Source organism: Coffea arabica, chromosome 8e (assembly GCF_036785885.1).
Source record: "Coffea arabica cultivar ET-39 chromosome 8e, Coffea Arabica ET-39 HiFi, whole genome shotgun sequence".
NCBI classification, from domain to species: domain Eukaryota; kingdom Viridiplantae; phylum Streptophyta; class Magnoliopsida; order Gentianales; family Rubiaceae; genus Coffea; species Coffea arabica.
In genome coordinates, this window is record NC_092324.1 from 1986936 (window position 1) to 2014620 (window position 27685).

Consider the following 27685-nt stretch of genomic DNA (forward strand, 5'->3'; position numbering starts at 1 on the left):
ATATAGGATGAGAAATGTATATACTACATTCTAATGTTTTGCTGTATTTCTTTGTATTATACTAGTACTATATTTAAGATACATGTTCCTTAGGTACAGTATTTCAATGCAAGATGTAAAACGATAACCTCCTAAGTTATTCAAAAATAATTTATGTTTAAGGATCTTCTGATTAATCGAGGATGCAAGAAGTTAAAAAAAAAAAAAAAAGCAGTTGTCCAATAAATAAAAAGTGGGATATATTTCTTGCAATATTCTGAAGTGTTCGCATTCTCAGAAAAATGATTGCAGCAACAAGAAACACAATCATCAAAATATTTACTGTAAATTGGTGGTGGTCCACTATGCCTTCCTCTCCATTTTGCTTCTCCATTGTCCCCTCCATTTTATTGTTTTTCCCAACTAAATTTTCCCTTAAAAGCTCGCGATTAGAATACATACATACATACATACATATATATATGAGGCAAAAAGTTTCAAGAAAATGCCAAATTAATTTTCCAATCTCCTACAAAAAAAAAAAATTCAAAAAATGCAACCTTCTTAAAAAACCAATGTGTTACTTTATTGTAATGCCATTACTTACCCCCCATTAAGGTGGTAGTATCTAAGCCAGCCACCTACAAATATTTGCCTGATACAGATACTTGCATAGTTAGGGTCAGGCAAATATTTGGCAAGCCTAAAGAGGAATTACCAAACTGGCTAGCAGGACTGTTGTTTTAGGGATCTTTTGCATTACTGTTTTTCATCACAGCTATTCATTGCTTCATTAATTAAAGCATCAAAAAGGGTTAAAATTGTTTGTTAATTGTGACAATCAATTATTGTTCAGTGATCACAAGCCTTTTGGTGGGATATAGCCATCAAAAGCAGAGGAAATCTCAAAAGTTTTAGCTAAAAAGGTAAGTCAAAAAAGCCTGGCATTATTCATGCAAAAGTTAGAAGAAGAAAGACAAAATACTTGTCTTAATGGAATCATGACTTTTTTTCCAACCCCCCCCCCCACCCCCCTCCCCTCCCCTTCTCTTAAGAAAATGTCTTTCCTCTTCTCTTATATAATTAGAGTCTCCCTTAAACCCAATTCTTGGTTTAGTAGTTTGGAGACTTGGGATGACCTGACAATCCCAAAGGGTAGGATAATCTAGTCAGGTCCTCCCCCTCTCCCCTAGTATAGGATAATTTATCGTATCGACCAAAAAAAAAAAGACAATCCCAAAGGGTCAATTTCTGTTTATGTATAGCTGGAAAGAGGACTTTGATTTGGACCATTAAGCAAATGAATATCTAAGTAAGCATGGAGCAAATTTATTAGAATTTTTGATGAGAAAGTAAGCAAGTATAAGGGAATAACAAGTTTTAGATACTTGACCTATTTATCATCTCTGAACAAAAGAACTTAAATCAGTTCAATTGAACTCTTCAGAGCCCGACACAAAGCAAATATCCAAACCATCTTCAGATGATGATAGAATGCAGCACAGAAAGAAACATGAACGTGTTAACAAAATCTTAGGCAGACAGAGAGACAAGCACCATGAGGTGAGGTCCACGAATGGCCATCCCAAAATTTCATACAACTCAAGTGTTCCCAAATTTTGAACAAATTTCTTGCTAGTTTTGCTATTTTGGGTCATAATCTCACCAAAATCACATGTCTCTCCTGTTGACTTTTAACATAATAATGTTTTCCATGACCAAACAACAATAAACTTACCTATAATTATTATCAAGCCTCCCTATGTACCTTAGCCAACATTAAAATTGGGCTCAAACTTAAAAATTTACCGACTACCCTGACTTTTCAAAATTGCAACTAAACCCCTAAACAATTTCCTATTTGGAAGGATTTTTTTTAAAAAAAAAAAAATTCATAAAAGCTTTATTAATTCTATGGCTATTTAAAAAAAAAAAAAAAGCGTGTATGTGAGAATAACAAATAAATGGAAAAATGTATATATAATTCGATACACAAATAACTTTACAAAATACGTACGTTATCTAGAAAATATATTATAAATAAAGTTTAACTTTACGTGATACATATACATCATCCAAATTGACACTACAATTTGCAACCTGTGAACGAAAATTTTGTTAAGATTTATAGATGAGGACAATATTCTCCAAGAAAAAATTCCGTGTATATTCTCAGCAAAAGTGTTTCATTGTGGAACCAAGGAGGCAAGGACTTCATCAGTTCACCCTCATGTGGGAAGGCCCTTTTGATTTTGTATGTTGGATTATAAATGAGACTTTTTCAAACATTTTCTTGCCAAAAATATTTCAATGTCGAGCAAAGACCCCTTAGGCCTTCCTCATGTAGGAAAGGCCCTTTGCATTTTGTACGGTCCAAGGCGCCCGATAGCAACGGTACATGTACATAATGTCATCTGCAGTCCTCCAGAAAGCGCACTTTCAAACAGGTCTCTCTCTCTCCCACAATCTCTCTCCTATTCATTTCATTTCACTCTCTCTCTCTGTCATTCTAGCACAGCCTCAAGCTCTTCTCTCTCTTTCTTCATGGTTTTTGTTTGTTTGTCTAGTTGAAAGAAGTACTGTATAAAACAAGAAGGAAGAAGACAGCCTAGTGTTTTCTTGAAAGGTAATACTTATGTATTATTTATTCTATGTTTTCTCGTGAATTAGTGTGTGCTCTGCGAGTTAATTCAGCTGCTGCTTGCATGGAATCTTTTTTTTTAAGACATTCACCTTGATATTGATGGCAAAGTTCTTTACAGCATGCATCATCATCAGTCTTGAAAAATGTTTGATCCAAAGTTTTTAATGCACTTGGTTTTATCTCTTTCTTGCTTTCGATCCCAGGTGGGCTTTTCTTGCTGCAGCATTTTTTCAACTGTGTTAGTGGAATTATTGCCTTTTTGTTTCCTTGACTTTTCTTTGCAAAAAATTTAAAGATCCCTCGTCGGTTTTGCGTTTTCTGGCTTTTCTGTTGGGATAAAAGTTGAATCTTGTGAACTAAATTTAGTCTGCTTTTCTTTGTCATGTGATGTCATTGAATCTTGAATTTTGTCAATTTTGCGGGATTTTCTGCAAATAAAACTGTGAGAACTAATTTAGCACATGTCTTGGAATCTGCGAAAGGAATTCAGTACATGATGTAACAGTGCGATCATGCACTGGAATGTACAAGCATGATGAGTTTTTGATATTATGTGTTTTTTCAGATGGGGTAATTGATCTCTTTCCAATTGTTACTAAATTGTCTCTTCTTTACATTTTAGAATGAGTTTTCTTTGTGATTGAAATTGTCTTATTCTACTAGGGGTTACATTTTCATTTTTGCTTGGTAGTGCTAAGAACTTGTGAATTGTACTGCACTGGATTTGTTAGTTAAAGCGATTTTGATTTTGGCTTAGAAAAATGCAAGGGGTATGCTTTTTGCAGAGTGTGACCAGATGCTGATAAGTGGTTATTTTTGGAACTTAGAAGTGCTGTAAGAAAGAGGATGCCATGCCAGCAATGGTTTGCACAGCTGATGAATTGCTGGGCTGGAAAGATTTCCCCAAGGGACTTAAGGTCCTTCTCATTGAAAGCGATGCTTGTTCTGCTGTAGAGATGAGATTAAAGCTTGAGGAAATGGATTATATAGGTAAGAAGCTAATAAACTTTTTCTCTTTTCTTTCTTTCTTTGATAAGATTTCCTTTTTGGTGAAGTATGTTCTTGGAATCAAAATTTCTTTGATATTTACATATTCAGGCTGATCTTATATTTTTCAATTTTGTCTTCCAATTTGACCTTAAAAGCAAAAGCTAGCATCTTCAAAATAGATTGTCCATGAGTTTTAACATTTTTGGTGAAGTATCAGCATGATATGTTTCCTCATAAGAGCCTTAGAATTTGTATTGAGATGTCTAATTTCTTTTCAAATTCTTAAATTGCCTAACGAATTCAACACAATGCATAATGCAATTTCTGTTTTTTTTCTTCTCATTTGTTGGATTTTGAAGCCTTTGCTTGTTTTTTTTCCCCGTATTGCATTCTGGATTAAAGTTACGCCTTTTTTTTATCCCAGTGAAAAAGAGAGTGCTTATGGATCCAAGACGCTGTTTGTTCATAATCACTTTTTTTGAGTATTTAAAATGCAGAATTCACTTGATACTGGGAATTTCTTTTAAGATTTGCTGATTATGATGAAAAGTGTATCATAAATCTTTTTATCATGCTGCACCAAGCTTCCCCTTTTTCTTTTGTTTCTTTTTAAATCTTTGCTTATACTTGGTATAGTTCCCTGAGTTTGTCTCTTGGTATGCTTCTATACTTGTGCTTGAGTATGCATATTTGTTTGTAAATGTCATTTAAGTACATAACAACGTATCTGCTCTTGCTGTTCCAGTTTCCATATTCTGTAATGAGAATGAAGCTTTATCAGCAATTTCAAACAAATCTGAGTGCTTCCATGTTGCTATCGTTGAGGTAAAATATTTCTTTTGCAGCTCTTGAATATTGCTTGAAAGAGTAGATTCATTATCTACATGTTTTATTATTAAGTGACCCGTTATGATGTTCATTGACTACACGTTTTTCCCAAATTCTGCCTTTGAGTTTGTTTCAATACCATTTGATAGATTGATTGGTTTCTGCCACACTACTGCTACAACATTCTCCAGCCTCATAGATCAGCCTGTCTTTTTAAGTTGTCATCCGTAACTGTAAAACAGTCAACAATAATCTTTTATTGCTGGAATCTTCTAAATGTTGATGTCAAACTGTTGCAGGTGAATACCCAAAACTCTAGTGGCATATTCAAGTTTCTTGAAACCGCTAATGACTTGCCCACCATAAGTAAGTGCATTAGTTTCTGTTTACTGTTCATGGATTCAAGTTCTTACAACCTAATCTATCTTAGACCTTGCATTCTACCTATATTTTTCAAAAACTGCTTTTGCACTATGTATGGCTTGATTTTCTTTTCTCATGAAAAAGTACATTGTGAGCAACTGAAGTTTTTAGTTGACCAATAGATGTGGACAATAAAATTTGTTGACTGATTGCATGGGATAAGACAAAACAAAGAATTGCTCTCTGGTTTTTCCTTTGTTCTTTCAATTGCCAACAAATAATGACATGGACTAAATGTCTTCATTTTGTCCTTTCTTCTTTTCCTTTGAACTTTTTCTTTGCAGTGATTTCAGATAACAATTGCATAAGCACCATGATGAAGTGCATAGCGGTGAGATCTCAAACCTGAAGTTTGCTATTAATTCATATATCAAAGAGCATGATGGTTGAAGAATGTTTATAATTTTATATAGTTGTGTTCACAGTTCTTTTGGAAATTATTCTAATGCTTTAAACTTATCTAGACAAAAAATTAAAATTCCAGTTGAGTGTGCAAAGTTATAAATCATGCTTATTTGTTTTACTTCATTATTGGTTTACACAGCTTGGTGCAGTTGAGTTCCTTCAGAAACCTGTGTCTGATGACAAACTCCAAAATATATGGCAGCATGTAGTTCACAAGGTCAGTTGATTATAACTTAATGCTTTCTTGTTTATCAGGTTACTGTGTTGCCTTGCGAGAATCCTGAACCTATTGGTCTAAAGCAGGCATTCAATGCAGGAGGAAAGGATGTCTCAGAAGCATTGAAGCCTGTAAAAGAGTCCTTGATCTCCATGCTGCAGCTCCAGTTTGGAAATGCTGAAACAGGTAAACAAGCTTCTGTGGAAGCAGAGCAAGAAAACAACCAGGATTTACTTTCAGGTTGTGACAAGTATCCAGCTCCTTCAACTCCGCAATTGAAACAAGGGGAGAGATCATTAGATGATGGTGATTGTCAGGATCAAGCTAACTTCTCTATGGAACAAGATAGTGCAGAGCAAGATGGGGAATGTAAATCTGTCGAAACCACTTGTGGCAATTCAATCTTTGAGTGTACTGCTTTGGGTAGCCCAGCTTCAGGAGAGGATGCCGTCAAAGAAGAGCATGAATCAACTAACTGTTGCAGGACTGAGATAAATACTACTACTTGTTACGAGGGTAAAGATCGCCCCAGTAATAAAACTAGCAATGCTGCTGGACTTAACAGATCATCTGCTGTTCGCGATACTTGTGGGATTAAGGCTAGTAAGAAGAGGTCAAAGGTAAGCTGGACAGCAGACAGATACAGTTCAAATTATGCTGAAGCAATAGTTTCTTTTCCCTGTAGTCTATAGATACTTCCAATCATTTTGTAGGTCAGATATTAGTTATCTTCAACTACACAAGAAATATGTGTCATAAAAGATAAATCATATAAGAATGAAATAAAGGCAGATAGACAACTCTGTACGCATTGAATGAGATTTTATGAAGTTCTTTTACCTTTTGCTTTTTAATTGTGTCTCAAGATTAAGCAATCCAGTATCAAATTTTCTCTTTTCTAAGCATGTGAACAATTTCTTGATTTTAGATATTCTTCCTAATTAAGAACTTTTGCAGAACTTATCAAACTCCAAGCCAAAGAAGATTTGCAATACCAGAACTTGTCTGTTCCATATTATCTTGGGCTGCATTTACAAATCGCTTTTCAGAGCAGCTGACTAAATTTCATTTACATAGTCATCAAGTACCATGAGCTACATTTGAGGCATTTACCAGTTAATTGAGTTTGAGCTTGTATTGAGGCATGTGAGTGACATTTTCTTTATTCAGGTAGACTGGACACCTGAACTACATAAGAAGTTTGTACAAGCAGTTGAGCAACTTGGTATAGATCAGGCTATCCCTTCACGAATACTAGAACTGATGAAAGTGGAGGGGTTGACGAGACACAATGTGGCTAGCCATCTCCAGGTTAGTAATGTGATTTCTTTCCGGTTATAGAACTTAAGATGACTGCTATGTGATTCAGAAAACACGAGGAATCAAACAACGTTATTGTGGTAAAAAAACCGGAACTGCATTGGAATCTACTTATTATTGATGTTCAGTATTAAACTGAGGAAAAGTACCCAGGGAGTTGCTGTACATTAATTCAATAAGCAAACCATGTATCTTGAACTTATTCAATGGCATTGCAGATGTCATGAGAAAAATTACAAGAGAACAAACAAATCTATATTGAATTTCTGTGAACAACTCAACTAGCATCTTCACTGGATCTACTTGCAGAACTCTGCTAACTAGGATAGCCATCTTCACCAAGCTAAATCTATAATATCTACAGGTATGGATAGCAACCAGATGACAGGTTAATATTCCTTGTAGGTATTGCCTAAAAAAATGTTTATTCCTCATGGATATTTTAGATTGAGCTAGTTCCACATTCCTTGGTGTTCTGAATCAAAATGATTTTGACATGATCTTTTACTTATAAATAAAATAAGTCAAGTGAAAGTTGTGTTTTCTCTGTCTAAAAAACCTAGAATGGAAGAATTGACAGAAGGGGGGTAGCTATTCAAGACAAATCGTGATGCTATTACCGTATGGTTCCTTGCTAACTTGTCTGTGCTTAATTTCTTTCCAAAGCAGAAATACAGGATGCACAGAAGACACATTTTACCAAAGGAAAATGAACGAAGATGGCCTCATCCAGGAGGTTCAGCACAAAGGAATTATTATCCACATAAACCTGTCATGGCCTTCCCCCCATATCATCCTAACCATACGATTCCAGGTGGTCAGGTTTATCCTGCCTGGATTCCTCCTGGCACTTATACCGGTGGCATCCATATATGGGGTTCACCTTATTATCCTGGATGGCAGGTGCCTAACGAGAGTTGGTACTGGAAGCCCTATTCCGTGGTAATGTTTACTTCCTTCAGATATGAATTGTGTTTATTAGGCTAAAAATGTTGGTCGCGTGATTGTATTGATCAACACTACATGATGACATTTCAGACGCATGCAGATGCATGGGGATGTCCTGTGATGCCACAGACTGTTGGATCCTATCCCCAATTTGCTCAAGTGAGTGTAGTAATTTGCATGCTTGGTAGTTCTAGACTATTAGTACTCAAAGCTATTATCATGCTGCTAATTATCATGTATTGTTTGGACAGCAGACTGCTCCTGATTTCCAAACCACAAAAGAAATGCAGTATACAGGCAGCACATTGTTAAATCCATCTGATCTCCACGCTGTAAGTTCTTTTACTACTTGGCGACTTGATTGAGCTGTAGACTTCGAAAATTTATAAGAAGTCCCTTCAACATTTCAGAGATTTAGACTCTTTACTTCCCGTGTTCAGTCAATTTATACAGCAAAGCACTTCAGCTAGATTGATGCCACAAGAAGGTTTCCAATTTTTAGTCACTTGATTCTGCCCTTGTAATGTAGCTCTACTACAAAAGCTTCCAGGTTCCAAGTTTATTCCCTAGTACCTCTTGTCTAAGTAAAGCTCCATTGTGGCATCTGTTAATTGCTGGGCAATTAATTGTGGGAAGTACCTCAAAACCTGGTCGACTTGTAGACTTTTCTGCCACTTGGTGACTATCATATTTTCTTTCACTTTTATCTTTCAGTCTACTATTTACTAAGTCCCACCTGGGGGCAAAGGGCGGCTTTACCAAGTTTTCCAGTAAATTATTGCATGGTAAAGATCACACAATTACCAGTACAAAATGCTCATCTTGGCCTGTTTATATATTTTTGCAGGCAGAGGAAGTAATTGACCAGGTAGTGAAAGAGGCAATAAGCAAGCCATGGTTGCCACTTCCATTAGGCCTAAAACCTCCCTCAACAGAGTGTGTCCTAAATGAACTCTCCAAACAAGGCATCTCCAAAATCCCCCCTCACACCAATGCCCCCAATATCCGCTGACGTGGCACCAGCAGGCCGATGTGTCGCCGGCAAGAGGGTCCCATGAGGAACAGCACATCATGAAGCGCGTGGTGTTCACGCGCCAATCATGCAACATTTAACTGGAAAAAAAAAGACAAAATAGGCTGAAATCTTTGTGCTGCCAATCCCAAAATGCCATAAGTTCCAACACTACACCAAAGTCCAAACACTGACGAGATGACAGCAACAGGAGCTACAAGAAAGGCCCACTCTTTCAAAGTCTGATCTGATCTGATTATCTTGTCGCACTCGAGAGGGAACCAGCAACTACTGTAAAAAGTTGTGGTGGTGCACTGGTAGCCATTTTTCTCCTGCGGCTAAGTATATGCCGCGTATATGCGTTTGAATTTTGGTAGCATTTCTTGTTAGGAAAATGTGGCTGTGAGTAAAGTCCTGCAAATTGCAACAGTGCACAATTTGTCCTGGATTTCAGATCATGGGGTGAGGGGTCCTCCAATATATACTGCTCCTTGTGGGTGGTGGGGGCTGTGGGATGGGCAGGTGGCTGAATGGTCATGACCTCATGGGGCTTTGTGGCAACTCGAGTATGTATGTAGTCAGGAGCTATACAATATGAGGGGACTATAGAGGGATTTGCGAATAAAATTGACACTTCTAACATTAGGATATTTGTTGTCCTGTGAGCATCTACACACAACCAAAATCAACACGTACCCTAAATTCAATAAACAAACATTAACCCTATACAAATTAAGACAAAAATTCCTAAGAACCATTGAGAAATTAATAATTATCAAAAAAAATTTCTGAACCACAAACCTAAAATAACTATAAGTATCTAAATAATTAATACTTATGAATTAAAATATAAAGAAATTGTAAAGAAAATAAATTAGACTCACCTTAAAAAAAATGAAGTTTTGGGAAAGGTGGATGTTTGAGATGAGTTGAACAAATAGAAAGATTGATGCTTGCTTGTTTGCATTATAAACACATTTTTTAACATACACTTATATTCTCAATCACTTTTTTATCTTGCATATATCACATCACAAAAAAAAATGATACAATAATTATTTCAAATAAATTGCTATCCAAATGATATTTGAGATTGAGTTGAATTAACAGGAAGATTGATGCTTGCTTGCTTAGATCAGTGCTTTATAGTGTTTTTTAAGACTAATGCTTCGAGTCAATCATGTATAAATAGAATTCTAAACATGATTGAATTTCTTTTTTATTTGTCAATTATTCTCAATTTGTATAGTGTTTTTTCTCCTTTCTTTTTTCTCTCTTTAAAGAGGATCAACGGTAATTTTTCACTTATCCCCTTAATGATTCAAACTCGTAAACTATCGATTACAAATGAATCGTATTATTAATTAGACTGCACTCCAGTATCTGGTGTTTTACTTACCTTGATGTAAGGGTACACTAAATACATTAAAGTTAATAATGGGGTATTCGTTGTCATCCTCATTCATCCTCATTCATTAATAATGGGCTTTCTTATAGTCATCCTCATTCATCGTTGGTGAAAGTGTCCTCTTCTCATGCTTAATGGGCTCAGAAGGGACATAGCCCGGAGTAACGCTTCTATCCTCCGCTTTTATTAAGACCCAAATTAGTTCCCTACTGAGGCCCAAGATGTAGAGCCCATGGTGTCTGTGATGCGAAATAGGAGTGTTTGGTCTGTAGTATTCTTCGCTGGTTGTGCGGATAATTGGGCCTTGCAGAAATCAGAAGCTCGTCAAGGTTTAGAGATGGAGGAAAAGAGACAAATTGTGGCATCGCAAGCACAAAGGTTTCATTCTTGTTGCCACCATCGACTAACCCCTCCTCATAAAAATGCCGAACTCCCGTCCAATTAATGCCTAAAATCGAACATTTTGGTTGGACAAATTTATGGTTACTTAAAATTATTTCGTTAACCTCAACCAAAAAAATCATTTTGTTAACATGAAGAAAAAAATGAATAATTATTCACTAAAAAGACGTTCTTCTCATGATTTTTAGTCTTCTTGGTGTTTAATTCAAAGATTTTGTTAATTTAGAAGATACTGAATTGTAGGAGAAACAGATTTCAGATGCAATTTGATGAATCAAAATTCAAACCAAGTCATGAAGGAGCCCTTGCAAACCACAGACTACAAAAAATGGCCCAATTGGTTAATAACAATCTTTGTGGTAGTGGGGCTTTCATAGATGCTTTGGCTAGAAATTTTATATCGGTTCAGAATACTGATTTGGCATGCCTACTTGTTGGCCCAAAATCAATGGAAAAATTGATATATAAAGATTCTACTCGCTAATTCACATGTTAAAGAGAACTCACTTGGCATGTTAAATAGAGCCAAGTGCGGTCTTTGTATATTCACGTCAAACTCTTCCATTAGTCTTGGAACAACTATTAGGCTGCCAAATAGTTATTTTGGACCAACACAAAATGTTTCCTACATTGGCCTTTGAGGCAATGTTTTGAAAACCAAATTTGGGCCAGTCGGTTCCATCAATCGAACCACGAACTGGCTATATTTTTTGTCCGATTTAATGATTGACCAAAAAACTCAATTGAACCAGTTAAATCGGGTCAAGAATAGATAAAAATGGAAAGATTCAACCAATTTTTTATTTTCTAAAATGAATATTTCATTTTTTTTTCAAATTTTGTGACACTAAAATAAATTTTAAAAATGATTAAACCTTTGAATCGGGATTGAACAGATTGAACCACGAATCGGAAGCTCTTCCGGTTCAAACTCCCAATTCGAGTTTAAAAACATTGCTGCTTCCAGGCAGTAGTTGCTATAATATAGAATGACAATTATGCTGTTAGTGAGATCCATTGCACTTACTTGGGATCTATACTTTATGTATCATCACAATTCTGTGTACAATTCGTTGGGACATTGAATAGTGTCACAATGCAAGGCCCATCTTTTATTGTAATAGAAGGGGGTTTCCAAGGCCACAGGACTTCCCTGTTGTTTGGGATAGTGGGGAAAATGGCGAGAACTGAAGGGGAAGAATACTGGAGAAAGGAATAGTTTTGATGTTCTTTTTTTTGTGATCTTTTTTTTATATATATATTTTAGTTTACTTTAAGATTTTAAATAAAGTACATAAACACAATATAAATTAGATACTTAATAGTAGTACTCTTTTGAGTTTTTTTTTTATCTTTTTTCATGTAATTATTATAAATAATTCATTTATTATTATTATTATCTTAGATATAAATACGTGCACAGCACATTTCACAATACTAGGTTTAAATTGTAATAGAAGGGGGTTTCGAAGGCCTTTGGACTTCCCCCCTGTTAGTTTTTGGATCAGCTGTACTAGTGAAAGAAATCGGCCTATTTTGAGATCGGGCTCTGCTTAGATTTTGGTCCACATATTGACCTTAAAACTTTAAAATTACTACTTAACAAGCTGATGAAGGACAAAGTAAAAGCAACATAGAAAAAGGGATGAGAGGACGGCCGGATGGATTTATTCCACATTATCATCTTGGCCATTGTAGGACTCACTGGTTGTGATCTGCCAAGACATTTGAGATGAATTGTTCTGCTTTATTTCCTAGAGGAAAAAAAAAAGAAAAGGAATAAAAAGACTTCCAATAGTGATGTCTAGATGGTCAAAGTTTATTTGTCCATTTGGCAAGACAGCCTTTACTTCCATTCCATAATCAAGTATTGATTTTCAGTTGCTTTTTTTTGGGGGGGGGGGGGGGGGAGGCGGAGGAGGTTCTAATCTCAAATTCAATGAAGTATTGATTTTTGCTTTATTTCCATTCCATCATGTATTTTGTACAACTTACAAAATATTCGTCATAAGGGCATGAGTCATACATTAATATATATAAATAAATAAAATGGGGGGCAAGTCCATTTTATACTTTAGTAAACAAGAAAAAAAAAAAAGAATAGTGATTAAGGTTGAAATTTAGAAAGTAGAGTTTCTAACTCAAATTTTTCAGTATATTTTCTCCCTTCTTAAATCTGATCCCTTATTCTCTGAAAACTCTAAAATTGCCACTCATCTCTGCATTACAAACACCTTGATGAAGAAAAATATACCATTTTAAATAGCAAATGACATGAAACCAATTGTTATATCATATATCGAAGGGCGTATATTCGAAGAGTCAACCATTGGATCTTATCCAATTGTCAGGTAGAGTCCTTTAAAAACCCTCTATTGCACTAGATCAAGAATTTAAACCCCGTCTAATGCGTCACACAATAAGAAGTATAGTACTTATAATTTTTTTAAAAATCCAGAAAATGCAATACTGCAGTTATCTAGTCCCCTTACCTTCCAACCCCCAAACAAGCGTATTTTGGGGGGGTTTGGGTGGTTAGTATATTAGTCTCCTATGAGACCTTCAAAAGTTGTCGATTTTTTAGGGTTCTCACGGGGTTAAGTTAATAGAAAGTTGTCCAAAAGTCTGCTGACTTTGCAAAAAAAAAGCTGTCCCCTTACCCTTCAAGTAAGAGTATAGGCCAACCAAACCGACTATTTGGACTACTGGCTCCAATAAATTGTTAAACGGTAAGAAACAAGTAATGGTACGACTGAATGAATTTGAAGTCATTGATAAAGTCAGTACATGTCTGACCGTCAAATGTGCGATTTCGAATGGACAAATTTGTACCAATGTGGTCGGAAGCTTGCAATGATTGAGCACGTAACAGAGCTCGTCTTCATTATCCCATCTACTGCTGCTAGATTTCAAGCCTGTAATCTTGACTGGTAGTTGCTGTCTTTAGTATCTGCTCCTTGGTACTCTGTTTTGATAATTCAAGCATGTTATATACCAAATTGTTATGAAACTCAGGATACATGATGGATATATAAATATCATTCACCGGTGGGGACTGGCTAGTTGGCAGGGTGGAGTGCTCAAGAAACATGTGCAGAAGACAAAAGTGCCATCAGTGATAAACTGAAATTTACTATTTTCTTCTCTCTTTTTTTTTTCCGTTTGACATTAAACTTTAAGAAAATATAAAATAAATCAAAATAAAACTGGCTATGTTTGGATATCATTTTTTTTTTAAAAAAAAATATTTCGTTTGCATCATAAATATATTTTCCAATCTACCTTTTTATCTCACATACATCATATTATAAAAAGTATTACAGTAATTATTTCAAATAATACTCTATGCAAACAAACCTACTGTTATTAAAATAAGGGGAATTGTATGTTTGTTTGGATAGCCCACTTTTTAAAATTTTTTTACTTACGTCATCTTTTAGTAATTCTTCATCGTTTTAACTGTTTTTCTTATTCACAAAAAAGTAATATATGCGTGTTTGGATTGTAAGTTATTTGCCCAAATATATTTGTTTACATCACCATTACAATTTTCAATACACCATTTTATCTTCCCAATTACCTTTTTATCTCACATACATTACATCACAAAAAGTGCTACAGTAAAAATATCTCAAATAACTTACAATCCAAACACTTATTTTAAAAATTTTTTTAAAACAATTTTGTATCTAGACACACTATCTACTAGCATCCGGAAAAAAGAAAAAACTTGACCTTGCTTCTTAATTTTGTTACTTAAGAATTAAGTTTTGTATGCTGCATATAATGCCTGAGTAAGTTCAAATTGACTCTTTGGATAAGGGATCAACTTTTTAGGTCAAATTCATTATCATTTTTAACCGGATACACTCAGGAGCCACAAATCATTTATCACTTAACAATCTAAGTAATTTAACCGATTCAAACTTTAAATTTCAAATTTTAGTTTTCGAATTTCAATTTTATCAAACGCATTGAGTTTCTTTCTGCCACTATTAAACTTAACCGTCCATGGCATTCTAGTATTGACATCCATAAAACACATGATAACGTAAAGTATTAATGGTGTGTTTGTTTAGACACCTCCATTTGAAGCTTTCATTAATCTGCTTCTTAATTATTCTTGGACAAATGGATATTAACACTGGGAATAATTTGGCTATAGTGGAATTCATACTTTTCCAAATGTAGTAACCCTCTTTCTTTGATTCCAGAACAGGGAGAAAGAAACTAAGAAAAAAAAGATTAGAAAAAAAATCTGGTGCAGGTAATGGCCGGTAGGATGATGACAAGACCATCTTTGGTTGAAATGCTCTTCGTCCCCACTCATTTTAAAAAGGTTTAAATTCTTTTTGCGCCAATGGGATAAAGCTAAACACGAGAATATTTTTCAACCGTTATATACAAGTGCGTGTGTGTGTGTTTTTTGTACAGTCAATCATCACATGAACGGGTGGGCACTGGGCAGGCTGTGATCCATCATCCTCAATGGATGCCACACTGCACAGGCTCATGTTCTCAAAGGCTTAAAGGTTGAATGATTAAAAGAGAACTACTGCCAAACTATTATAATTACCATATAAAGCAAGTTTATTACCTGTTTTTAATTTTTTTAATATATTTTTTTTTGTAGATTTTATGGGTATGAGTTTTAAGTGTTAATTTGACATGTAATTAGTATCTGAGCCACAGAACAAAATTCTGTGTGTCTTAATTAAGTGTAAAACATGATGATTGGAGGTTTACACTATTGAAAAAAAAAATGAAATGTAATCTAGTCTTTATCTCCATGTACACTTAAGCAATTGTTTTATATATGCAATTTCAACTAAGTCATGTACCTAAAATGGCCCAATATTTCTTTCTTTTCTTTTCTTTTTTTGGGGTTTTTGTGTGCTTGGATCCAGAATTTTTGGATTTCTCATTTTGAATGTTCATCCACTCCTACCCTAATTTATTCTAGGGGAGGTCCAACTGGACCAACGAGAAAATTAATAGTAACCGAATCACTATCATACAAGACATGTGCATTACACACCCGTATAGATTTGGGGAAGCCGTATAGTGGCAAAGCGATAAAAGGCAAGATAAGGTTTGAATTTTTGACCTCCCATCTCATCAAGACTTTTAAGTCATCGGTGGTGGCCAACAACCGAAACTGCCGTTGGTTTGATTAAAAAAACTGCCGTTAGTTTCCCTATTAAGTGCACAAAGAAAAAAAATTCTAATAAGTAAAACTTGTTGGAATCGAAATGAATCACATGTCATTGTTGTAAAAAAAATTTTTAGTACATGCAAGCAACAAAGTTCTTTTTTTTTGTTTTTGTTTTGACTACAATATTTTTATAATTGGTTCTACATTAGGAGGAGAGGGAAGAGGGATGGAAATGAACCCAACTAAGGGTCCGTTTGTTTCGGGCGAAAATGTTTTTCAGGAAAATATTTTCCTAATTTCCCGTGTTTGGTTGCACAAAAGTTACTGAAAACATTTTCCTATGTAAAATATTTTCACTCATCTTATGGAAAACAACTTCCCTTCCAAACTTACGGAAGTTGTTTTCCAAAATGCATGCATCCCGCTTGTAGTATGTTCCAAACTTACTGAAAACATCTTGTAGTATGTTCTTTTTTTTTTTTTAGTGTAAATAGGAGGACTCGAACCCAAAACCTCTTCCTTACACTCCCTCCCCCGTACCACCCAACCCAACCCAACCCAACCCTCCCCCTAGTATATTCAAAATAAAAAAAAAATCTCATCCTGCTCATCCTATGCTAGTAATTAATTATGTATAATAGGAACATTCTTTTCTAGAGAAACTTTCAGCAGTGAGAGTGCAAGATATATGTCACAATAAGCATTGCATGTGATTGATATTTGACACTAAATGGCGAGCAATTTGTTTATTGCTTAAGGAGATATTTTTTATTCATATATACATTTCTCCAAGATTTTTTAAAGTTAAACAATGAGATAAATTTTCTTATTTTGCATGGGAAGAAGTATGTAGTTATAATGTGTAGAAAGTAAAGATAGACATAAAAGTGAAAATATTTCAAAAGTTAAACAAACACAGAAAAATGAAGTAAGAAAATATTTTCAATAAACTAACCAAACACCTGAAAATGATGAAAGGGAAATGATTTTCATGGAAAATTACTTCCACGGGAAAATATTTTCCCAAGGAAAACATTTTACTTCCAACCAAACAGACCCTAAGCTTATTAAGAATTCGGAAAGAATTACCTCCGAAAACTTTGAAAATGTCCAGAAAATCTTGAACAGGACATACAAGCAAAGGTTTCAAACTCCTTACCTACATCCAAGGAGGGACAGAATCCCTCCTAGCGCCCAATTGAGCTAAGAACAACAAAGATATATTAATTAGAAACAATAAAAATAATACAAGAAATATTAAAAAATAGGTAAACAATTTTTGACGTATGAGATAAGAAAATGATTGAAAACATAAAAAATAAAAACGTATTTGTGATGTAAATATATATATATATATATATATAATTTGAAATAATACATATCCAAACACAATAATATGTTTGCACAGCTCGAATTAGATGAAGAAAATTAGACAAAAAGAGTTCGAGGATAGCCAAGTCATTTCATTAGTAATAAGACATACACTGATACACACAAGCTTGAAAGATAAACACTGAAACAACTAATAAAAAAGAAACAAAAAGAAAATTGCAGAATAAACACAAAATCTTTTTAAAAACAAATAAAGAAAACTAAAAAACTACAAGAAAAGAAAAATAAAAGGGCAAAAAAGTCCACCTGACATTTTTTTCAACACCAATTCTCTTTCTCTCTCTCTGGCTGACTTTTTCTCTCTCTTCAAATTTTTTCCTTCTGTTGTCTTTTTCTCTGTCTCTGCTGCAAGCCTCGACTTAGCTGGCGATCTCAAGCTCAATTCCGATTATCTCTCCTGCATGTAAGCTCAAATCTTCTTCATCTTTTATCTCTTCATTAATTTATCCTATCTAATTCGCATTTTCCCCATTAAACTCTGATTAATTCAACCATTAAATGATAAAACCTTGGCAGTTTTAATTTTACCGATAATTTTCGCGTGATAGAATGTGTAAGTTATAGAATTTTAGGTATGTTTAATGAATTGTGTTATAATCTAGTCAATTATAACAGATTCGTCAAATTTTCCACCTTTTTTATATGGGATAAGTTTCGGAGCTGAATTTTCTGGGAAAACAAAAATTTTTTTATCTAAAATTTTGACAGATTTTAGCATTTCGGAAACAATAGGTGTGCATGAGCTCTATCTACTTTGTAAGAATACAATTTTTTTTTATTTCAACTTTTTCCGAATTTTTGGAAGTTTGTACTGGACCATTTTTTTCACATTTTTAGGGCTTAATTGCGAGTAGCTGTTGAATAATTTTAAATTGTAGCTGGAATTTCTTTATCAGGTTCATTTTTTTGCGTCTTATTTGTGTCTTAATTTTTGTTAATTTTTAGTTGGACTTCTTTTGTCTATTTTCCACATTTTTTTGGTTTTAACTGAGTATCAGTTCAGTGAATTTTATAATTTTAGCCAGAATTATGCATATTTATGGAGCTAATTTGTTAGTAAATATGGATTTGTGTTGTAGAGAATAGAGGAGTTGATGAATTGTTAGCAGAGATTTGGGGAAAAATATAGAGAATGGGGTGCTGCGGGTGCAAGGGGTTCTTTGAGTGCCTGTTGAAGCTCTTGAACTTTTTATTGACTCTGGTGGGCCTAGCTATGGTGGGTTATGGTATATACCTTTTTGTTGAGTACAAGAAGGCATCGTCATCTGGTGATGATTCCAATGTCCCTGCACCATCCAGTGAGGAGTTGATACAGCTCGGTCGCCCTATGCTCATGGCAGTGTCTCTTGCTGCCAACATTTTTGATAAACTTCCAAAAGCTTGGTATGAGGATCTCTTTTGCTGTGTTTTTCATTACTTTGTTAAAGTTCATTTCTTGTATTGGATTGCACTATGGTGAGCACTTTTGGTTTAACTTGTGCATTTAGTTGTTGAAATGGCATCTTGTAGATGTTTTCTGAGAAGCAACTGTCAAAGTATCCAGTTTTTATTGGGTTAGGTTGCACAAGCGACACTTCCTTTGATGGTTCTGCGGATGATAAGAGTGTTATCTTTCTTCTCACTGCTATCACATGGCTGTCATAGTTATGTTCTTCCCATTTTTGCATGATGCGCCACTGCTTAAATGCTTTGTGTTGAATGATATATCAAGCCATATTTCTCATTAGGCACTGGAATCTTCAGCTTAACTTCTAGTAATTGCTCAGTATCCTTCTTGTCACTACATTGGAGATCAAATTTCTTGTTTGATTGTTGAGGATTACAGTACCTCAATGGACTTGGCTTTTGTCAATGGTAGTTTTAGGTGGTCCTCTTGCCAAGGTTGATGTAATTCTTGATGTGGGTGTACTATGGAAGGCTATTAGGTTTAAAACAGATTATCTAAGGTCATAAAGCAACCAGACATTAACAGGAAGTGTATTTCATTGAACTTACAAGTGGATCAGGCCTGTTTCTACCAATTATATAGTGATTAGGAAAATGCTATTTCGGATTCTGTTTCTAGTCAGACATTAGAAAGCTTAGCAAATGCTTGTTTCAATTAAGATAGAAATAATGGATCACATTTGGATTTCCTTTTCGAGTTTCTTCTGGGCAGGAAGTTATTCTTTGGAACTTAGATTCTGTAAGAAGTTACATTGTAGCTAAGTGCCTTTACTTCTATTTTTTTTTCTCTCCTGGGACATATGCAGATATTAGACTTTCTACCGTATGTGTACATAAGCTAATAAAATACGAGTTCATGTATTGTTGTTGTCTTAATGAAATCAGAGGTCTTCACGTTCTAGTTAAAGAGATTACCTTACAAGTTATGTAATTGTTAGTATTTTAATCAATTCTTTTCCATGTTACTGATATGCCTTCTTTTGTAAATTAAACTTCTTCGTGAATATGAATTCCCTAATCTTGTCCCTAGAAATATTTACGTAGTTCCTTCTTTTTTGGGGCCAGAAAGCAGCAAAGGGAAATTTAGGAGTTAAGAATTGCTAATAAGTAATGATAAAGTGCTGGCCTAGTTTCACCTATTGTAGGTGATAGGTTGTGTTATTGTCGAGGAGAAAATTGAATGTAGATGACTTCACCCCATGAGTTGCTGGAGTGGTGCATGTTGACGGACTTTCTGCATTGTCAAATTGCTGTAGGAAAATTCATATGCAGGTATCATGGAAGATAATGATGCTGTTTCTGTAGCTTTTGTTTGAAAATCATATGAATGTAGCGTGACATTTGTTCTCACCGATGATAACTTGTTCTTTAGTTGTTCACTTTGAAAGAAATCCTCCTATTGCATGTTTATGATGATAGTTATGTTGTTCACAAAATGTAACTATAGACAAAATTCTCCCTAAGAAATTCTGTAAGATTAGCTAATAAATTTGCTCTTTGCAGGTTCATATATTTATTTATTGGAGTGGGGGTAGTTCTGTTTGTCATATCCTGTTTTGGTTGTATTGGAGCAGCGACACGAAATGGATGCTGCTTGAGTTGTGTATCCTCTATTTTTGCAATTTGTCTGAGCATGTTATATAGTTTATGCTTTATGTCCTGAAGTTTCCTATGCAACTGCTTATGGTAACAGATGTATTTGATGACAGAACTGCAGCTTTTTCTTGTAAGGAGATAAGGTGCTAAAGGTTTTGCTTCCTTGATTTTTCTTTCTCTGAGCTGCTTCTCTATTTTCCTTTCTATTTTTCACTTTACAGGCTACTTTTGTCTGACATTTTGCATTGACATGAGAATTTCAAGAATCTGTTCAACTTCAAAGTTCAGTTTGTCTTTGAGCAGCTACACTGAACAATAATACTAAGCATGGAGCAATAGACCTTTGACATAATTTTTCTTATTTTCCTGTTTTCAATTAATTCATTATGTTGATTTGATTTGAACTGTTTTGTATAGATGTCAAGCATTTCCTGAACGCCTTATGTTTTAAAAGTGAAAATACTTATTAAGCTGTATTAGCTCAATTTTACCCCTCAATAAAATCGAACTTTTGGCAAGTAGATTTTTCTTTCTGATGAATTTTCTGATAAGAAACCCTTCAAGTTTGTGAAGAATGTGAATAGATGAGTTCAGAGCTTATTTGCCAGGTTCTTATGTCTTTCTTGAGGATGTTATGATGGCTGGGTTCCTTAACTTTAAGCAGTATGCCGTGTTGGTGATCTTGTTGATCCTGATTGAGTTGGGAGTTGCTGCTTTTATTTTCTTTGACAAAAGCTGGAAAGAGGTGACAGTTCCTATAATTTGTCCATCAAGTTTCAAGCTTAGGAATTCTCACTTTTTAATCTAATTATTAAACTTTGACTTTCCTTAGGAAATTCCAACTGACAGAACTGGAACGTTCGGTATGATTTACGACTTTCTGGAAGAGCACTGGAAGATTGTCAAATGGGTTGCTCTTGGGGCTGTTGTTTTGGAGGTATTTTTGTGCCTGGCCAATTTTACTTTAGGTCAGACCTGAGCTTTTCTCTCCTGAGATTAGCAGGCAGATGCTAGGAGCGAAAGATAAATTCTTGGATTTCATTCAGAGTTGAAATTTCTGACCTGTGTTTTGACGTCTAAGAATCATGTCCTTTGTTTGGAGAGTCATGAAATCATTAGTGGAACTGATATGTGAGATATTTAGGAGTGGCTCTGTATGTCTTGTTTAGTAGTCAAGGTTGTCGTTTAACTGCTAAGCCTTCTACTTCACTTAAGTTTTTAGGATAACAAAATTTATTGTCTGGACAAAATTGGACCATGGTATTCCATTATTACAGTCTCTGTGTCCTAGCTGCTGGCCTCATTACATTGTGTGGACATACTTGGACCATTTTAGATCATTATTCATGATTCTCTAACACATGCACAAGTTTTTAGAGTTCTAGATTGTCATTCATATAGCATAAATCTAAACCTCCCCTCTTACTATCTTTGTTGGCTTCTCTTTTGCTTATGCCAATAAATACCGCAGGCTCTTGTATTCTTGTTAGCTCTTGTGGTACGGGCTGCAAACAGACCTGCAAACTATGACAGCGATGATGAATATATAGGTGGTCCTAGGCAACAAATCCGGCAGCCACTTATCAATAGACCACAACCTGTTCCTGCTACCGGTGTCCCTGTTGCTGGTACCCTTGATTCACGCCCGAGTAGGAATGATGCTTGGAGTACCCGCATGAGAGAGAAGGCATGTGTCTTGAACTTTTTTCTTTACTTACAACGCATTTTCTGTGTGCTTCTTGAAGGAGTTTTGGATGATTTCATTACAACTATTAATTCACTTGGAAAGTTGAAGTTACCTTGGTTTTGGTGTTGGATATGAAGAATAAACTCTTCCCTGGTTCTGATGAAGTGTTAAATCTAGAATGCAAATTCTTCTTTTGGTTAAATTTGGTTTTTGGCACTGGATGTGATTATTCTTTTGATCCATGAACTTTCTCAGACGTGGCTTGATAAGTTATCTGTCCTCTCTTCAACCAAAAAAGGGGGGCTATCTGTCCTTTCCAATAAAAAGCCAGCCCATGTTATAGTTTTGAAACCTCTCTTTTCAGGATAATTTTTGTTGCAAGATGGTTGAGGAACTTGTGGATATAAATTGTAATGGTCTCATTTTGTAAAATTATTCAGAATTATATTGTACCCCGATAAACAAGTATCAATTAGAGGAAAAGCACTTGAGGTCCTTTCAGTGTAGACATGTAATTGGAAAACTTTAAAAGCTTTTGATGGTTTTGATAGCAATAAGATTTAGTTCTCCACGATTGGGAGCTATTAGCTGTGATCTGCATACACTTTCTCTTTTTGGGTGAGTGGATTTAAGACATCATCGGATGCCTTTTACAGAGAGAAATAGCGGTAAATCCATTGAAAAGAACATGAGGATTATCTCCCCCACTTTTTTTACTACAGAAAGTAAAATAAAATTATTTGACCTTTTCTTTTTTTAGCTTCATTGGGTTGTTATTAATATAATAGTTGCTCAATATTCTAATGTAGTTCTTATTAATTTTTTCTATACCAGTATGGGCTTGATACTTCAGAGTTCACATACAATCCATCAGACTCAAACAGGTATCCACAGGGTACTGCACAGCCTACAGAAGAGAGGAGTCGTTGCACCATAATGTGATCAATGTGGGATTTTCACAGATTTGTAATTGTCTTCTTTTTGGAAACTGTTTTTTTTTTTGTAGATTGTGTGAGAACTGTCCAACTTTCAGAGTCTTTTTCTTTCTTTTTCCCCCTTGTACAACCAACATGATTTGCAGAGAGCTTCACCTGTTTTCTCTCTGGTGTCCAGTTTGATATCTGAAGGATGACAACTGTAGTCTATGTTATCTCTAGCCTTTTTATTTTTGTATAATGTTGTTGGAAGGCTTAATACTGGAAAGTTGTGGGACCTAAAGTAACTAAACATGTAAAAGGCCGATAAATGTCGGATATCATGTAAAGTGGTTTAAAGCTACTGCTTAAGAGGTAGCTGCACAGCTTAGCAAAGAGGAGCCAAAGGATGGATACAAGGCTAGAACTGCTACAGGAGCCCCCAAGGGAGATCAGGAACATTTTCCATGAAGATATGATTGGGGTGGCAACCCCTAGATTAGTACGCAGTTAACAGGACCTACATCCCTTCTTTGTACAAAAAAAAAAAGAAAAAAAGAAGAAGAGGGAGCTGCACATAAAGTGCGATATCATTTCATGCTATAATTGTCATGAGTAAACAGCCTGTATCTTGTGCAAGCATTCTTCCTATGGAGGAATTTTGAGCCCGTGGTGTATTATGAGATTTGGAGTTTTTGTTGAGATAATTCTTTTTCTTAACCTTCTCTTGGTCAGAAACAAAAGTGACATTTAAGTGGATGAGCATTCTTGCTATAGGCAATTGATCCTGACATCTTAACAGAGGAAAACCCAAATGAAAGCAGTAGGAGCTTTCTGAGCAATTAAATTTATGCAATCCTTTGTAATTTACAGGCCCTGTTTTGAGTGAAATTTATGAAATCCTTTGGCTTTGCTTTGCTTGTATGTTTATTTTGAAATTGGGTGGGTAGGTTGTGGAGGGAGAGATGGGGCACTTTCTACACAATGAAATTGCCTTTATTCAAGAATGATTTGGGACCACGGCATAGATGGTAAAAATTGTTGCTGGCTATAACAAGTGGACGGGTGGTTTGCAGAATCTCAGGTACTTCCGGTAGAACCAGGAGACCCTTTATTCTACATTATATCGTCTCTGTAAATTTTCTGCCTCCAGTAAAGAAAAGCTTTCGACGCACATCGGGTAAACTAAAAGCTAGCCAGCTATTATATTGCGTCAATCACCCTTTTTTTTTAAAAAAAAAAATTTAATTTTTTGATTTGCATGTTGAAAACTTGCATGTTGCGTCAATTTTTGCCTTTTTTTTTTAAAAAAAAAGCACGAGTTAAGGCAAGTCATCGAGACTTATATCTTTGTCTTTTTTCTTTTCATCACGGATTAAAACATGCTCGTGAAATCATAGATCTAAGAATCATAGGTCAGTTAAAGAAATTTTTACAAATTGCTCACCAATACAATTCTTATAACTGTAGCGGTATTGGAACGTATTACCTTTTGTGAAGAAGTGCATCGTCTTTATCGACTGAGCCAACTTGTATCAGCCTCTTTGTGAAAGTACTACAAAGTACTCTGATGCTCAAAGTACAAGATAAAGCCACATTTGCTAGCCAATAACAGCAAAGAAGTGCTCGTCTATGTCTACGAGGATAAGCCGTGCAAATCCTTGTCGAAACGCTTAAAGCGCAAGATAGCTGACAGTGAATACACAAACAACTCCATATCCTCTGTCGGAAGAAAATGTAGTGCTCATATTCGTCAATGTGGATAAAACGTACGGCTCAAGAATGTGGCCAAATTAAGAAAGTAGCCAAAGCCAGAAGGGCGACTGCAGGAGCAATCGTAATTGAAATTGGCAACCACAACTTCTCTCAAACTTTTCTTCAATATTTAGTCATCCAATGGGAAACAGAAGAAAGTGATACTCGACAAAAGGTAGTCAGTTTTCGACATAATGGGTTGAAAAATGTTATTTCCACCGGCTTTTAGTACATAGAAGTTCAAGTGTACTGCAGTCCTTGTTGCTTGAGTTTTTAGGATTTTGACAAGGGAAGTTCAATTGCAGTTCATTTAGTCCTAAGTTAAGTCTATTTTGCTTCCAAATTCCAAATATTCGAAGATGCAATTAACTTGTTTTGATCGCAGAGAGCAGGGATCAAAAGTTCAGAAACTCAATATGCTTCAAATTCGAACATTTCCAAATCTTCTGAAAAGACTTTATCCAAAACCAACATTATTTAAGCCCTTAAAATATCTGACCTAACATGAATAGTTTCATAATTAATGGACCGAGAATCCCATATGCCAAGTCTTTTAAAGCTTTGTTCCCAGCACATTAACTCTTCCAAAGCTCTTCAATATCTTTTTTTTTTTTTGGGTATTCCTTTGGCATTTACTCTTACTTTTCTATCATACTTGGTGTTAGTTAATTATCATTCTGATCGTCAAAAGTTACATTCAGAGGACTCATCACCTTCGCAATGACTTCCTAACCCTTATGGGTAATGCAACTACCTCTCCGTAGGGATGGCAATGGGCACGGGCACCAACTCGCGGACAAAATAATGGGGCAGGGGATGAGGAGGATGCTCGCGCCCCATTCCCCTCCAGTCCTTCGCCACTAAAATAACTTCAAAAAAGTGTGTATACACACACGCACATACACATGCACACATACACACACATCATAATTGCACGTCAATAATATGCGCATATATATATATATTACAATTTGAGAACTAAAAATATCATAATTTGGATGATAAAATGATGAATTTTTTATTTTTATTTTATTTGCATTTTTTACATATTGTAAGTTGTTTATTAAAAAATAAAAAAGATGGTTATAAGTTTAGATTTTCCATTAAATATGGAAAAATGAATTAAAAAGATCATAATGATCTTTAACCTTGATTTCACATTTGAATATTTAATTAAGAATATAAAAGAATGATTTATAATAATGTTATTGATATTATCTATGTACAGAAATAATGTCAAAACAAAAAATAAAAATTATAACCAACTAATAGCGGGAGCACTTGCAGGGGTATGAGGTGAGGCGAGACGGAGATAAGGACGAAGGAAGATTTTAGAACACGGAGTGGTAGATGGGGGAGTGATCTCTCACCCCATCTCCCCTTCAATGTCATCATTATCTCTCCATGACGTACTAAGATTTAACAAAAATAGAATATCTTTGTATCTTTTCAACGTCTACATATTTTCACATTTCAGCTCTAAATATTGTTTACTTTTATATATTGCATGTAAAAATAATACTAAATGAAACATATATACTATATAGTACAATACTTCTGGCTTTTTAATCTATTTATTGGTTTGATGCAGGACGTCTCCAAATTCATCTAATTGGAGAAACAAGAAGGTCGGTAAGTGCATGTCTTTTTCAGTGGTTTTGTTTCGTTAAATCAATTCTATCTCCACACCATGTATGCACTCCATTAATTGGTTTTGTAGTTGTGGTCCAAACATATGGAAGGGGAAAGATATTATACAAGAAACTTCACTTTTCCTGTTCTTCCTTTGCGACTGTGATTAAATGGATACCGACATTGAGTCATTGAGGATGACATTTGCATTTTGGATTCACACATTCAGTTGTCTTGTGACTAATTTCTATTTAATTCCTTTTGATGATAACATTCACAGAAAGAAACAGACTAGAGCTTCTTGAATTCTCATCTTGCTTCATTTCATTTTTGTATAATCATCCCACGCAACAGCTGTTTCTTGATTGGCAGGCCAGTCACCAAGTCGATGTCCAAAAGATGTCCTGTAGTAATCAAAATGCACAGTTTTGGATTTTTTTAACTTGGATAAATTACAAATAACTCCTATGGTTTCATCTATTACCATATGATCCTTTTAACTTTTCAAAATGTCTACTTCACCTCTCTATGATTTCGTATAAAGTAAAAACTTGATGAAAAATAACCTATATAACATCGTTAGTTAAAGTACCAGTAATACCTTACTTAAATTGTAAATCAAACAACGAATTAAACTCCTTATATAAAATCACAGGAGGATTACATGGATAAATGTAGAAACCATAGAGGGGTGTAGTGGATGTTCATGCAAACCATTGGGGCGGAGGGGGGGTTTAAGTAGATGTTATGATTTCATTGCACGCACTTTTGGAGCTCATTGTATATAACCTTTGAAATTGACTGTACATTCCGTCCATTTCCCACTTTACATAAAGTCAAGGAGGTTATATGGCTATTTTGAAAACTTAAAGGGATCATCTGACATTGTGCAAAATCAAAGGGCCGGTACATGTAATTTATCCTTTCTTCTTTTTGTGTTTTCTTCTTCATGTTTTTAGTATATCAACAACTATGCAAAAATTGACTTACACCGAGACATTAGAAATTTTTTTTCCTGGTGGCGGCTACACATTGGAATTTGAAACCAAAATGGCATATGTTAGCTGTATATTTTCAGCCTATTTCTTTTTGAAGATTTTTCAAAGATTAGTATATACAAAACATGTAATATCACCAACCATTCACACGTAAATTTTGACAATCCTACCGGCAATGGGGCCATTTACATATTACTTGTAGAAAACGAGATTGGCTGCTGATATACAGACCCTGTTCTCTCTAATGGTATTATCACAAAATACACGAGGGTTGAAGTAATTAGCTTGATCACTGTTGCAACATTGGACCTTGAAAAGGAATCTGGATTTTTTTTTATAAACATTTAAAAATTAAAGAATCAGCCTGATCTTTAAAGGGAGAATATGCTCTTTTATAATATTTCAACTTGAGAAATCTTAATGTCAACTCCATTCGGTATTTGCTTTTTCAGATCCGTTTGGGATAATGGGGTGAGATTACTCAAAAAAGCATCTAATCACAAGCCTTAACAAAGTTAGCAACTTGAATTATAT

The 27685-nt window shown here is 35.0% G+C and overlaps 2 protein-coding genes across 14 annotated transcripts; both read left to right on the top strand.

Moving 5' to 3' along the window:
- Window positions 1-2309: 2309 nt before the first annotated feature.
- Window positions 2310-9408, top strand: LOC113703513 (two-component response regulator-like APRR2). 13 transcript variants are annotated; one of them, XM_027224905.2, is made up of 13 exons: window positions 2310-2426; window positions 2547-2605; window positions 3454-3613; window positions 4359-4438; window positions 4741-4807; window positions 5149-5195; window positions 5409-5486; window positions 5570-6106; window positions 6657-6797; window positions 7476-7748; window positions 7845-7913; window positions 8006-8086; window positions 8602-9408. In XM_027224905.2, the coding sequence occupies exons 3-13, from the start codon at window positions 3475-3477 to the stop codon at window positions 8764-8766; spliced, it is 1677 nt and encodes a 558-aa protein (XP_027080706.2). In that variant the 5' UTR covers window positions 2310-2426; window positions 2547-2605; window positions 3454-3474; the 3' UTR covers window positions 8767-9408. The 13 variants fall into 13 exon arrangements, with proteins under 13 accessions (XP_027080706.2, XP_027080705.2, XP_027080703.2 ...); XM_027224904.2 differs by having other exon boundaries at window positions 2311-2426; window positions 3451-3613; XM_027224902.2 differs by having other exon boundaries at window positions 2411-2426; window positions 3409-3613.
- A 7975-nt stretch (window positions 9409-17383) lies between these two features.
- LOC140012895 (tobamovirus multiplication protein 2A-like) lies at window positions 17384-23002 on the top strand. The gene is made up of 7 exons (XM_072061392.1): window positions 17384-17526; window positions 18203-18506; window positions 20073-20172; window positions 20830-20910; window positions 20998-21102; window positions 21637-21852; window positions 22687-23002. Exons 2-7 carry the CDS (start codon window positions 18256-18258, stop codon window positions 22792-22794), a joined length of 861 nt encoding a protein of 286 aa, XP_071917493.1. The 5' UTR covers window positions 17384-17526; window positions 18203-18255; the 3' UTR covers window positions 22795-23002.
- Window positions 23003-27685: the final 4683 nt, after the last annotated feature.